The sequence below is a fragment of the Sander vitreus genome, chromosome 17, assembly GCF_031162955.1.
Source record: "Sander vitreus isolate 19-12246 chromosome 17, sanVit1, whole genome shotgun sequence".
NCBI lineage: Eukaryota > Metazoa > Chordata > Actinopteri > Perciformes > Percidae > Sander > Sander vitreus.
The window spans coordinates 4,290,434-4,305,287 of record NC_135871.1 but is presented as its reverse complement, the minus strand read 5'-3'; the positions used below and the strand labels follow the sequence as shown (position 1 = coordinate 4,305,287).

Here is a 14,854-nt window from a genome sequence, read left to right as displayed (position 1 = left end):
GCACCCCTGTCTTTAATTTTTATTTTTATTGGTGATATTGAACAAGACAGAACAAACGTGCTAACAAATAACATAAAACAATGACAATAGGGTTCATAGTGGTATACAATACAGACAGTAACATTGAAGTTGAATAAAGAACTATTGGAATTGGCTGGAGAAGAGAGTGAAAGAAGAAAGGGAAAAAGGAAGAAGATAATTTTTATTTTTTTTGTGCATTTGTTATTTCTGTCTCTATATCCCTTTCACTTCGACCTCTGTCTTTCTCTACTGTAATGGTACAGACTCACTGAATTGACACTTGTGTCCAGAGAGAATCTTCCTCCATGTTGTCTCCTCTATTTTAGCAGCAACTGTCCTTGTTGCGTTCCAAAGCAAATGTCCACCATTGTGTTGGTTGATGCAGAGGCGCAACTACCCAGTGTCAGAGGGGTATGCAGCAACAATTTTGGCGCCCCTCCAAAAAAAAAAATTAAATAAAAAATAACACACACAAAACAACAAATACATAAATAAATAAGTGTGCTGGGCATCATAATGTATGGGCTTTAAATATACAGTTGAAACCAGATATTTACATACACTTCAGAAAAAAACACAAAAACTTTTATTTCTTTACTGTCATACATTAAATCAGAGTAAACTTTTTCTGTTTTAGATCAATACATTTTAACATATTTTTTGCATTTGTTAAATGTCAGAATCGAGCGAGGGAGAATTTCTATGTATTTTATTTATCACTTTCATCAAAGTCAGAAGTATACATACACTAAGTTTATTGTGTCTTTAAACAAAAAGAAAACTCCAGATGATTCCATTCTGAGCTTAAGAAGCTTCTGATAGGTTAATTGATTCCATTTGAGTTAATTGGTGGCACACCTATGGATGCATATAAAGGCACACCTCAAACACAGAGCCTCTTTCTTTGACATTATGGGAAAATCAAGAGAAATCAACCAAGACATCAGGAAAAGAATTGTGGACCTCAACAAGTGTGGCTCATCCTTAGGTGCAATTTCCAGATGCCTGAAGGTCCCACGTTCATCTGTTCAGACAATAATACGCAAGTATAAAAAACATGGGAATGTACAACCATCATAACGCTCAGGAAGGAGACGGATTCTGAGTACCAGAGAGGAACGTTTTTTGGTGGGAAATGTGTGAATCAATCCCAGGACAACAGCAAAAGACCTTGTGAAGATGCTAGCTGAAACTGGTAAGACAGTGTCATTATCCACAGTAAAACGAGTCCTGTACCACCATGAGCTAAAATGTTACTCTGGGAGAAGAAAGCCATTACTTCAAAACCACCATAAAAAAGCCAGACTACAGTTTGCAGCTGCACATGGGGACAAAAATCTTAATTTCTGGAGACATGTCCTGTGGTCTGACGAAACAAAAATTGAACTGTTCGGCCATAATGATGAACGGTATATTTGGAGGAAAAAGGGCGAAGCTTTGAAGCCTCAGAACACCATCCCAACTGTGAAGTATGGGGCTGGTAGTATAATGTTGTGGGGCTGCTTTGCTACAGAAGGGACTGGTGCACTTCACAAAATAGATGGCCTCATGAGAAAAGAAAATTTTGTGGATATATTGAAGCAACATCTGAAGACATCAGCCAGGAAGTTAAAGCTTTGGCGCAAATGGGTCTTCCAAATGGACAATGACCCCAAGCATACCTTCAAATTAGTTACAAAGAGGCTTAAGGACAACAAAGTCAAGGTATTGGAGTGGCCATCACAAAGCCCTGATCTCAATCCCATAGAACATTTGTGGGCAGCACTGAAAAGGCGAGTGCGAGCAAGAAGGCCTACAAACCTGACCCAGTTACACCAGTTCTGTCAAGAGGAGTGGGCCAAAATTCCAGCAAACTATTGTAGAAAGCTTGTGGAAGGATACCCAAAACGTTTGTCCCAAGTGAAACAGTTTCGGGGCAATTCTACCAAATACTAAGGAAGTGTATGTATACTTCTGACTTTGATGAAAGTGATAAAAAAAATACATAAAAATTCTCCCTCGCTCGATTCTGACATTTAACAAATGCAAAAAATATGTTAAAATGTATTGATCTAAAACAGAAAAAGTTTACTCTGATTTAATGTAAGACAGTAAAGAAATAAAAGTTTTTGTGTTTTTTTTTTAAGTGTATGTAAATATCTGGTTTCAACTGTAAGCTTTAAGTATAGTATACCAGCCACTGTAGTCCTACCATAATTATAAATAATTATATGGTATATATACTGTATATCTGTGTGGTCTAACTAATAGTACTCCTACTTGATGTCATCACTGGTCTCATCTCTACTTGATGCCATCGCCGACATCATCGTCCTTGCCTGTGTTCTTCTCCACTAAGACATATTGTCAGACAAACATTATGTAATAGATTTTCCATATTAGTTTTTCCATATTAATAATATTAAGAAATGAATCTGTTGGTATCAAGTGGCTCCCCCTACACTTCCACCTAACCTGACCTACCTGTTGCCTTCCCCTGTCTTTCCTGGTCCATCATCCTCACACCTGAATGAAATGAACTCACTGTTAAATATAGCAGCCTAATTTCAATTCTTAAATCAGCCTAGTGATGGCATCAGATAAGACAACTATTATGCAGTAAGGTTGTGCTGCTGTTGAAATTACATTCACATTGGATTTTAAAAAGTACAAATATGGAGAGCCACTAAGCACAGACCTTTAAAGGAGTGATAGAATGCAAAACCGAGTTTACCTTGTCATAGTTGAATAATGACAGTTCGGTGGGTAAATAGGACATACATAGAACCTCAAAATCCCATTGACTCCTCTTTCCTATGCAAATCTCACAATTTGTAACTGCCTCTGAAAACAGTCAAATCCCAACGAAGCTAATAGTTGACGTCAACTTGGTGGCTGTACCTTATTTGGCTCTGGTCTCTACCTTTGTCACGCCCCAAAATTTGCATAGCTAGACCACTGGTGAACGTAGGTCAGGTAGATGTCAAACACTAGTGTAGCTGCGAGCTGTGCATTTCAACGGGAATTACAAAGAAGAAAGTTTGGAAGTTTTTCAAGGATATTGAAAACAAACCACGGTCGTAAATGCAGTGTTCCAGGCTGTACAGGGAATGCTGACACTTTTTTACATTTCATCGCGGGCTGCCAGTTGTGGTGCTCCAGGTAAGCGGTAGTTGTTGTTTCAGTTACCCCAGAAAAGATGAGTATGCACTGGGTAGGCTACAGAGCACCATGAGCTGCCGGTCGTGGAGCTCCGTCAGGTCAAGTAGTTGGTGGTCTAGTTACCGGGTAACTGCGAGTGTGGCAGGCATGTTCCCTGATATACACTTAACCAGTAGCGGAGTGGCGAGTGGGAGAGTCGGGACTTGTTTTGGTGGAACATGTGTCCTTTGCAGTCGTGCAACAGAAAACTCAGATTGGATAGTCTAGCTAGATGTCTGAATTTACCCTGCAGTTAACCATAGTCCTCATAAATCGAACAGAGTTTAAAATGCCAACACAAAGAAACATCCGGCTGCGCCGCTATGCGCCGCATAAAGCGCATACCCACTTTTTGCGCTACTGGATTGATGTTTGTTTGTAACTCTCACTCTCGTGACACAATTGTAAATGCAAGCAGTTTTTCTGCAGCACTTCAAAAATCCATCATTTGTGCAAAGTTGCATCAAAACACCAACATCACAATATAAACTACTACATTATCTGTTTACCATTTGATATCACTGCATTTCTGGAAAGACCGCAAGAGGTGGTGTCCTAATTCCTTTATCACCTGTAAATAAACAGATTTTACCAGTAGCAGGTCGTTTTGTGTCCACTTTCTACACATCCCTCTCTGTGATGGTCACCAACTGGGCTCGTGTTACTTTTTCTGGAATCCTTTGCTCCCAGATTCACTCGCAGGGGAGCGGGCAAGCTTCATTTCATGTCCTAGTTGTGACTTATGTTTTGGGAAAAAGTAGGTTAAAGTAACATATTTTTGGGTTTATTGCTGTACTTGTCTCGCATTGCCAGAACTTCCTCCACAGCACTGCGGAGGAATGACTGGCTAGTCCACAAAGCATTCCGAGATAGGAGAAAAAAACGTGCTCTGGTTTATTGGCATTTCTTTAAACCAATCCCAATCGTCACGGAGCAACGGCGACTCTGCAAACTAGCCTCAGGAAGGAACTTGTTTTGGTGGAACATGTGTCCGTTGCAGTCGTGCAACAGAAAACTCAGATTGGACAGATAGTCTAGCTAGATGTCTGAATTTACCGTGCAGTTAACCATAGTCCTCATAAATCGAACAGAGTTTAAAATGCCAACACAAAGAAACATCCGGCGGAACTTCCGGCAACACCTGAACATTTTGGAAGTGGAACGTCGAGGATATAGACTATGGCTGTAACAAAACACTTCAAAGACCCAGTTCATTTATATTATTGACAGGATTGAAATGCTTGTGAAGCTCCAGTTTGACCATTGGGACAACATGTTGACATGTATTTGTGCATCAATGCATGGCTTAATCAAGTCAGATATTTTACCCCCTTGTGTCATGGCCAAGTCCTTAATGTGACAGCCTCCCAATGCTGAAAGAGGTCACTGTATTCATTGAAGATACTGGGAAGCTGTGTGTGTGTGTGTGTGTGTGTGTGTGTGTGTGTGTGTGTGTGTGTGTGTGTGTGAGAATGTACCAGGGGCAAAGGGGTGATTATAAAACACCCCCACTCTGAAGTATGGGTCTGTTTCCATGGTAAAGTTGAAAGTGCTCTAAAGAAGCAGCTCCATCCTGTAAAAAAGGATGTTGGGCTCATTGCCCGACATGGCAGTGATGATGATGAGGATGGGGCTTTTCTCCCTGCAGCTCATTTCCATGGCAATGGGTGAATGAGTTTTTTTTTGGTAGGGGTGGGGGGATTAGAGTGGTAGCAGGGTAATTGATGCACGGGAAATCCTATTTTTCTCTCATCTTTTGAATTTGTAACAATTTCACTTACACCTGTCACTCGTCAGCCTTAAAGGAATAATTATAATCCTAATGGGTTTTATTCTTCAAGCAGCAATTTACAAAGTGATTTAACTATCACAATAAAAGCCAAGCTCATTAATAACGAACAATAATGAAGGTCCAGTCAAGTACATTTTTCTTTTTTACATATCCCAATTTCACAAATCTTTGCCTTGAGGGGCTTGAAGGCATCCCTAGATGGATAGAGGGTAAAAATCAATAGTTTAATTATTAGGATGGAAGATGTCACTATCAGAGTAAGTCTTTGAAATGTGTTCTAATGAGTGGTTTAAAAAGGATGTTGAGTGGTCTTTCTAGCCTTCTCACAGTAAATGGCTTTCCTTGTACCCTGCTGTCTGGCTAAAGGGGCTCAGTCTTGTTCACACGTTAAAAGGGCTAAATTATGGATGTTTCATCACTGTGGTTATATAAATGACCTCTGCTGCTCGCCGGCTCTTACACACACACACACACACACACACACACACACACAGTATTCTCTCTCTCTTCCCTTTCACACACTCCTTCTCCTCCCCCTGTCTGCCTCTCCATCACTGTCTCCCAGATGACTGTTCATGGTGTACTGGGGCTTTTCTCTCCAGCACCATGGCCAGGGGTCTCTCTCTGGACAACACAGTTTTTTTAGTATCACATTTTTTAATGATACTGTAGTTTAAAATACTTGAAGTCACAAATGATCTAAATGTGACTCTGGTTGCTAAAGATTTCTTTCGTCTTCTTGGGAAGTAACCATCAAATAAGGCTCTTACTTTGCCCATTAGTAACTGACAGAGCCACGACAGCTGCGTCACCCTGCTTCCAGGCTTCATGCTAAGCTAGTGTAAGGTATTTTATTGTGTTACCTCTCCCAGTTGAATGTCACCCTTGCTGTTGAACTTCCCTATTTAATAACAAACGTAAGTTTTATCCACGTAGAATGATGGTAATCAACATTTACTTTTGGCCCATGGCCTTTCATCAGGATACACTTGGCCCTTCATGTGAAAGAATTTGGGCACCGTTTAAAACAAACATGACTACTGTTAGCAATGCGGCGACGACACGCACTGAGCTCAGGCTCATACACGGGAGGGGTAGAGAACACGCAGCGGGGCAGGGAGGCATTTCATTGGTTCTTTCAGTGCGGACCGGGAGGCAGTGATTGGTGGGTGTTTTTACAGGATTCCAGCAGCTACAGATGACAGATCTTTTTCACTCCTTTTTGAGAGCCCATAAGTTATTTATTGCTGTCGGGGTGTAAAGACCATTTCAAACTATATAAAAAAGTGCATATTAGAAAATAGTTACCAACCCTGCCTTTACAGTTTTTTTTCAATTGCTTAAGCACTATTTTGAAAGTAGGGACCGGTTTTTCAGAACACTACACACAATTAGCACAACCACACACCCAATTAGCAGAACACCTCAGACCCTTTGCAAAATGAAACACTCTTGCAAAAACTATACACTAATTTATAAAAAACATATTTTGTTATCATATGAAAAACACACGTTTCATATGACTTAATTCTATTTGAACCAGTTACACACTGCTGTCGCTAACCTAAAACACTTTTAGCAATTCTACTTCTCAGTGATTAGAGTACTGTAAATGAAGTACACAGAGAAAGTGAAAATATACAATAAGTTCACCAAACACTACACAAGACCAATGCTGCAGACAGAGGAAAATATAATGTATTTCTCTCCATATACTCAAATCACTCAACATGTCAACATGGAGAATCACAACAAAACATGTCCCAGTTTTCATCCCGCTACTACAGTAGTGTGCATAACACTGTTAGTTCAGCAAACAACAGACAAACATAAAATACTGTATCCAGTACAGGTCACAATTACAGAAAAAAGAAAGAAAATACAGTACAGTAAATACTAGACTTACCTGCTGCATTTTTATAGTGCTTAAACCTGAATGGTGTGTCTACAATTAAGCAATCATGTGTTTGTGCACCTGATGGCTGTGTTTCACAGATTGGCTCATGGATGTGGTAGTTTGACAGTCAGTGCTGGAATTGAAAGGAAGTGGCATCATTCTGTGTCTAATGAATACAAGTGTGTGTATTGTTTTGCAAAAAGTATGAGGCTGACATTGTGCTTATAGTGGTGCACATCTGGGCAAATGTTTTGCTCCTTGAGTGTAAGGTTTTGATAAGTGCGTAAGCAATTGGCAAAAACTGTAACACGCAGAAATGGCGTTGCTATTGATTTTGGTACAAACTAACCTTGATCTTCTCATTATATTATATTTATAGGTTACTTTATATGTACCCGTAGGTAAATTTGTTGCACAGTAAAGAAGTGCCAGGCATCCATGACACACAGTTCAGAAAACACAGACAACATACAATAGGACAATAAATAATGATACAAACAATTAAAGTGCTCGAGTGCTAATCAAGATGCTGAAATCTAATAAACACCAATAAAATCACTTAAAACTAAGCATTATGAAAAATAATCTAAAAACCAATGATTAAATAAATACCAAATGACCTACGCAAATACAGGCTGTGCAAATTGTGCAATTTTTTCTTATAGCATGTTCATCAGTGTGACTGCAGCTGGAACAAAGCTGTTTTTATATTACTTGGTTTTACAACTTGGAACTTGGTACATCCAATTACATGAACAGACAGTTTGCTATGATATACATTTAAGTTGTAGAATTACAATATAGTGAACTATAGAGGTGATGTATCAGAGTTTTTCCTGCACTAGCTCCCTGGACACTCGCCATTCATTTGACTAGTCCATTCTCATTATTTTTTTGTGTGTGACTTTTAACATGTGGCTTTTTCACAGCAGACATTTTGACTTGCGAAAAGCACAGTTGTTAATACTTTTGCTTTTATAATTAATGATAGCTCTGTTCCAGTTTTTGTGTCCAATAATAAACCATATCTGTGAGCCAGCATGGACAATAGACCCTTTTCATAGCAGACATTTGGACTTGGTCACAGCAGGAAACACAAAGATGGAAGTAATAATAATAACGGTGGCTCTGTTCCATAAGGATGCAACAGTAAGCTGTGCCAGAGAGTCAACATGCACAATACCAGGGCCTAGGAACTGGCACACCTAAATGGAATGCAGCCATCAGCAATATTACTTACACCGTTCCCCTTTCTGCCCTCAAAATGTCTGCCGTGAAAAAGGTGTATTCATTTTAATGTTGACATTTTCGATGATTTGTAGCTCTCTGACAGACGGACAGTGCATTTTTAGAGTTGTACACTACTAGACTAGTTTGGCTATCACCAGACCAAGCTCAATCTTTTAAGATTGAAAGTTAGTCTGGGCAGTCTGCTCTGTATTTTCTACTGCACAATAGGGCTGCACGATATTTTGTTTCATCGTCTACATCGCGATGTGTGCATGCGCGATAGTCACATCGAAGGACCAAAGCCCGTCTACGGAAAGCTGTTCCACTCCCTATTCAGCCCCATTGTACCTACTTTGGTTGCAGTTCCACCAGAGTTCCACTGGGGGTGATCACGGTCCAGTGCAAAATGAATGGGACCCTATGGAGCTAGACGGCTAAATTTGTCTCTTTCGCCTGATTGTCGTTGAGAAATCTCAGATTTGATTGTAGTTTTTGCAAGTTCAACATGGATTATAGGTCAAAAGTTGAATGAACAGTACTTATGTCCTTTCGATTTGTTACAGGTTGAGTCGTTGTTGCCCATAACACGCTAGCATTCTGCTAATGAATGCTGATTGGTCAGTGAAGGACTGATTACGATCGGAGATCCCACTTGACGGCATCCGAAGCAGAGCCAGAATGTCAGAGTGAATATTTCGGCCTTACAAAACATTAGCAAACCTCTTTCTAGCACGTGTATTAACAGGGAGAGGCTAACCTGTCAGCTGTGTTGTCGATGCCTCGAGAGAAAAAAGAGCTTGCCGTAAAGCAGTATCTCTGGCCGTATATGTGTATGACGTCATTGACATTTTAAAAGGCTTTTTAGAACAAAAAAGCGACTTTAAAAGAAATCTAACACCCAGCAGTGTGTATTTTGTTAGCCTCCCCTTTCGAATGCAACATTCAAATTACTAGACAAAAAATTATATCCTGAGAAAAGTGGATTTTGAGAGGTATAGCTCCATAGAGTCCCATTCATTCTGCACTTGCCTGTGAGCGCCCCCTATATGGAACTCTGGTGGAACTGCAACCAGTTCAGAAGCCGGAAGTAACAAGAGAGTGGAACTTCTTCCCTTATTAGAAATTCTTTGGCAGGACGTTGCGATGTTAACGCTACATCTTCTTTGCTGCTTGATAAAAAAGTAAACTTTCACCGTTCTCCTTTTCCGTGATTGTTACCGGCCGGCCCTTCCCCTTTAAGACAGGTGGTCATGTGACGTAACGTTAGTCCGACGGGAGGGGGGGGGTTGTTATGGGAAGTGAGGCTCTCCCGTGTGTAGAAAAGTACCGTAAGCGGCAGCTGCTGCTGACACAGTGATGCACATGCTTTTCCATGGGTAGTGAAGCTACAGTAGTCAGTGTTTTATGTTCGTTGTAAAGACAAACTAAATCCCCTGATTAATGCAATGTAATCGCAACATATCCCGGCCATTTTTCACCGCAGAAAGCTGCTACCAGCCAGGCTAAAGCTAACATAGTTAGCCTAAAGAAACAAGTCGTCTGTCCCAACTAACGTTATGGTTCGGAGCTGCGACGCTGGAAACGTAACACTAATCTACAACAGCAGTCTGTTTCTGATATAACGTAATTTACACTGATTTAAGTCCTCTTGGATACACAGTTTGTTGAAGAGTGTGACATGCAGGCTCTGCATGCACAGCAAACCAATCATGATCAATTTTAATCAATTTATCAAACAACCAAAGCAGGCTCCGCTAGTCGACCACAACCTGAAATTTAGAGGAAGCAACATGCATGCATTATTAATATTCATTTTAGCCTGGATTGATATTATATGAATACAATGATGTCATGTCAGTCAACGAGTTTATTTCTTCCTAATTTCCCTCTCCAAAATCACTTCAGAAGAGTAATCACAGCGTTTACTTGCTTTGGTTTTTGTAAAGCATTAAAGTTCAACAAAGACTGGTTCACATAAGAACATTTCCTTTTTTATTTTTATTTTCTTTGTAGATGCACTCCCCTACAAAATCACCCCAGTAGTTGAGAATGATTTAGTATTTCTAAATAGGGCTATTTATGTCCTCTTGTAAAAATTAGTCTTTTTTTCATATCGCAATATATATCGCAGGGAAAAAAAATATCGCAATGTAAGTTTTTTCCATTATCGTGCAGGCCTACTGCACAAGAGGCGTGATCAACGGGCATAGTTCAAATGACTCTACACAATTGGATAGTCCTTCAACCAATCAGACCAACGATCCGGGTGACGTACTTTGCAGAGCAAGGCAGAGCAAAAGCCGGTCGGTAGTAAAAAGCCGATCAGTAGTAAGGCAAACATCACAACATCCTTCTTTTGTAGGAATTGTTCCAGGGCAAGTTTCTGTTCCATTTTCAGAGAAAACTTGCCTTTGAAATCTTTTAAAACAGTAGCAACAGCGGCATCAACGGGTTGCTGCGCTTCGGTGGCCGCCATGTTGAATGTAAACAAAAAGGTGCTTGCCTTCGCTTCTCCATTGTCATCGTGTTAAACCCGCCAATAGCGCGCCAGGTGGATAAGCCAAATTGTGATTGGTTCCCGCAAATTTGTAACGGAAGCAGGATAGATAAACGTACAGGTTTCCAGCCTATGCTGCAGGGCGAAATCAAATTGCCGGCAGATCGGGCTGGGTTTACCCAGTCTAATACTAGACTATTCTTGTTAATCCAACTGAAAACATAAAATAAAAAACATCCCTACCTTAAAGTGACTATATGTAACTTTTACACATTTCTGAAACTGTGTAATGTTCCATCTGGTGATCATAAATTACCTGTAAAAGCAAACAAGACAAACAGCGAAAAGAACGCTAGTTTTACAGTATGTTGTTTTTATTAATGCCTTTACCTGGTCAGATTTTTCCAACGAATTCACAAAATGAGTTACGGCAGGTAGATGGCGCTACAGAGCACACATTCTGACGTGTCACAGATTTCGGTGCATCACCAGAAAATCCTTGGTTAGTGAGTATGCAGGTAAAAGTTAGCAGGAGATGTCTTTATGTAGGACTAATTGTGTTTTAATGTTATTTTAGAAGTTATCTGCTGTAGTTATGGCTGATACTGTGGCAGGGCCATCACAGGAAAGAAGGAAATTAAACGAAGAACAACTAAAAGCTAATAGGGAAAGTGAAAGACAACCGAGTCGATTTCATTCATAAAATAACTTTAGATTGCGTGATGTGGTTGTACGTCAGTAGCCTACATTAAATTATAGTGGTGTGCGATACTGCAAAATTTGGTACGATCCGATACCAAGTAAATACAGGGCCATTTACTTGCTGATACGATACCGATACCTTTTAAAAATTAAGGTGGATGCATCATAAAATTGCTAAATCTGAATGAATTTTCATGACCTTTAAGTGTTTTTGTGATTTTACCTTTGGATTATTAATAAGTTAAAACCCAGGACAGAATTTTCATGTGCTTGTATACTGTAAATTTGTTGTTTTACCACTGTATCTTACAGCATTTTTACAAATTATACAGCTTGCCATTGTTTAATTTTTGGCCTGAAAATATAGTCACACGGCGCTCCTCTTCCTCTCTGCCATTCTTCTCCTCTGTCTCTGTCCTGCTTGTGTGTGTGTGCTGCTGGCCGCCGCCAGGCCTGGCTGCTTGCTTGCCCGTTTGCCCGGCGCCTCTGAGTCATGTGACGGTACAACATCAGATCACAAGAGTGAAAAGCAGCGGCACTTACACAGACACAGACGGCCAAGTCGCCTTTTTGATGAAACCGCAGTGGTGCATCCTGGAGAGAAACTAAAACTAAAGTATCAATCTCATTATACTGGTATTGATCAATATCAATACCAAAGTTTTTATCGATATTATCGATATTTGGATTGATCCGTCCCACCACTATTAAATTACATCCCCCTTCCATTTAGCATGGATGTTTTATTCCTTTTAGTCCATGTCTGTGTTGGCCTACTATTTTCTTTTCCCTTGTCCCCCTGCAATAGTGTAAAGCGTCCGTGGGTTTCATATAATGCACTATTTTAATCTAAGTTATTACGTTGGTTGCTACAACAAACTCTTAATGCTTTGGCTCTTGACACAGTGACAGTGATACCCGGTTTAGCTCACGATACATCCAAAGTAGGCTAAATTACTGTATGCAACACTTTTAATGCAACAATGCATCTGTAACGTATTCTCTTATTGTAAACGAATGATTTTTTTGTCTGAGAAAAATATTGATCGCGACTATATGACCTCCCGGTAACGCTTACTCAGTAATATACAGTGGACAATAAAGCAAGTGTGCTGAAATCAACACAAACTGAAAGTTACATATAGCCATTTTAAGCAGCTCTGTGACACTGTCAAATATATTTGCAATTCCACACAAGTTTTTTTTTCCTAAGACCAAAGGAGAGGCATAAATGAAATAATTTTCAGGGTAAAGCTAAGTACTGAAGGAGTGCTGTCACCAGAGTTTTCTTGGGGATGTTCCAGTTAACAAGCAATTAACAATTGTACATGGAGCTGAGTGGGGTGTTTTGGAAACACATGTGAAGGCTTAAAACTTATATGAATGTAAAGGTTAGATTGAATAATTCCTATTTGTCTAAGTGCCTTCACTTTTTACTGTGTTTCTGTCTTTATTGATCTCTCTTTATGTCTGTACATTAATTCATATTTTTTCAAATCATGACTATACATGTATGCTTACTGGTTCAGTAGAAATCTTACGTCATTTTAAATTTTTATCAAAATCAAGTAATGTAAATCTCCCAAATGTTATATATGTTAAATATATTAAATATTAAATATGTGACCTGATCACAAGGTCCATTTTGTATGAACTTTTCAATAATAATGTTGCCAAAGCATCAAAATACAATTTGTCCAAATATTTGGATAAAACACAATAAACAGTAATATGAACATTTACACAATATTTGGGATTGATTTATATTTATTTTATCGCTTTTTCAGATGCTCCAGAGGGTGATGGGAGGGGCTCGAGTGGTGCTGCACCAATCAGCGATGAACTGGACATCTTTGGACCAATGGTCTCCAACCCTCTTCCCTCTTCCAACAACACACAGCAGGTAACAAACGCACACATGCACGCACGCACACACAGGCTTTCATCATCTGCTTATCACCATAGGCCGGCTGCAACACAGGGAGTCTGCGGAGACTCCCATGATGCAAACACACACGCACACAAACACAAACACGCCATCTCCCTTATATGTGCAGACTCACGCTCTCTGAGGATCACATCAAAGCAAACTGTCATAGACTCTGCCTTTATAGAATTGACCAATGTCGCAGAGAGAGAGAGAGAGAGACCTATCTGACACTAAGGCCCTGTTTACACATCAACGCTTGCAGGTGAAAATGACAAAATATTTTATCAGATGTGCCTTTCGTTTAGACGGCGACAGTGCCCATGGCCACTCCGCCATTGGGTATCCACAGCCTGCCCATGTTTTGGTTTCACGCCACTAGGGAGAGAAGTAGAAGGAAGGTTCTACGCAGACGTGGGGACTTGGTGGTGTTGTGTGCCGCATGGTGTGCATACTACATCGAATTTCAAACACTTTTGTGTCACCATATGCACACAGATGTCCCCCCCAAAACGCTTGTCTAAACAATAAATAAATAAAATAATAATAAAAAATGAGATTGTTTTCTCTTCAGATCGTTTCCATCTAAACATAGCCTAAGAGGAATGATGTGAACTGTGACAGTGAAGAGAGCAGCTGGGAGTGGTAGAAATGTAGTAGTACTGTTTGTATTTTTAGAATATAGCAGTAATAATGTAGTTCACTTGATGTGTCTGATATGTCTTTAAGGTAACCCTTCCAATCTATGTACTGTAGCAGAATCAGTATTAAAATATACAACCCAAATAAATCAGTTACAGTATATGCTATCTACATGTTGTTTTAACCCAGTGCAGCTGACCAAATAACGCTGTTTGTGTTAAACTATTTTGGTAAATTTAAGAAAGGACAAAGTACTTTCATTTGCTTTTTGTAACCGCCCTGCAAAATGGCAATAAGGTGAAAGACGGAAAGATTGAGAAGGAAAAAGTAGATGCAAAAAAAACATTAAAAAAACAGTGGAGGTAGGAGACCTCCACTGTTTTCTGTTCTGTTTTCTGTTCTGTTTTCTGTTCTGTTTTCTGTTCTGTTTTTTTGTACAGAGTGTGAGAATAAAATGGTGGGAGTTATGGCTGAAAGATTAATCATTCATTATTCAAAAGCGCAATTTTCAAATCACAATGGCTGTGATTTTAATTAAATCATACATTATTAACAAGCTGAGGAGCAGTTTACCATAGTCCTAATAAATCCACCGGAGTTTAAAAAAAAACAAAGAAAGCGGAAGTTAACGGACATCCGGCTGGAAAGAGTGAAATCCGGCGCAATTTCCGGCGGCAACGGAACAATCCCGGGAGTGGAACGTCTTGGATTGGTCATCAGTGCGTGAGTCCAAATCGAGTCAGGAGTCCAGAGAAAAGCGACTCGAGCATTCCATCACTGCTTGGTACAAACTAACCTTGTTTAATACATTCCGACCACACAAATACAGGCCTGAAGTATATGCAAAGAAAGTAGGGATATATATCGCGCCGTTTTTTGGCAGTTTGCAGATTATCTGTATCTGCGCTTTATTTGCCTGATAACCGATAAAGTTAATTAATTAAAAAGTGCGCTACTTTTCTGGGC

General features: G+C 39.8%; 1 protein-coding gene across 6 annotated transcripts in view; it reads left to right on the top strand.

Moving 5' to 3' along the window:
* Positions 1–14,854, top strand: part of LOC144532266 (stromal membrane-associated protein 1-like) — a 252,719-nt gene that overhangs the window by 180,080 nt on the left and 57,785 nt on the right. For all 6 annotated transcript variants that reach the window (XM_078272939.1, XM_078272938.1, XM_078272937.1 and 3 more), the window contains one exon: positions 13,107–13,222. In XM_078272939.1, the coding sequence (XP_078129065.1) occupies positions 13,107–13,222 (116 nt within the window). The remainder of the gene's footprint in view (positions 1–13,106; positions 13,223–14,854) is intronic.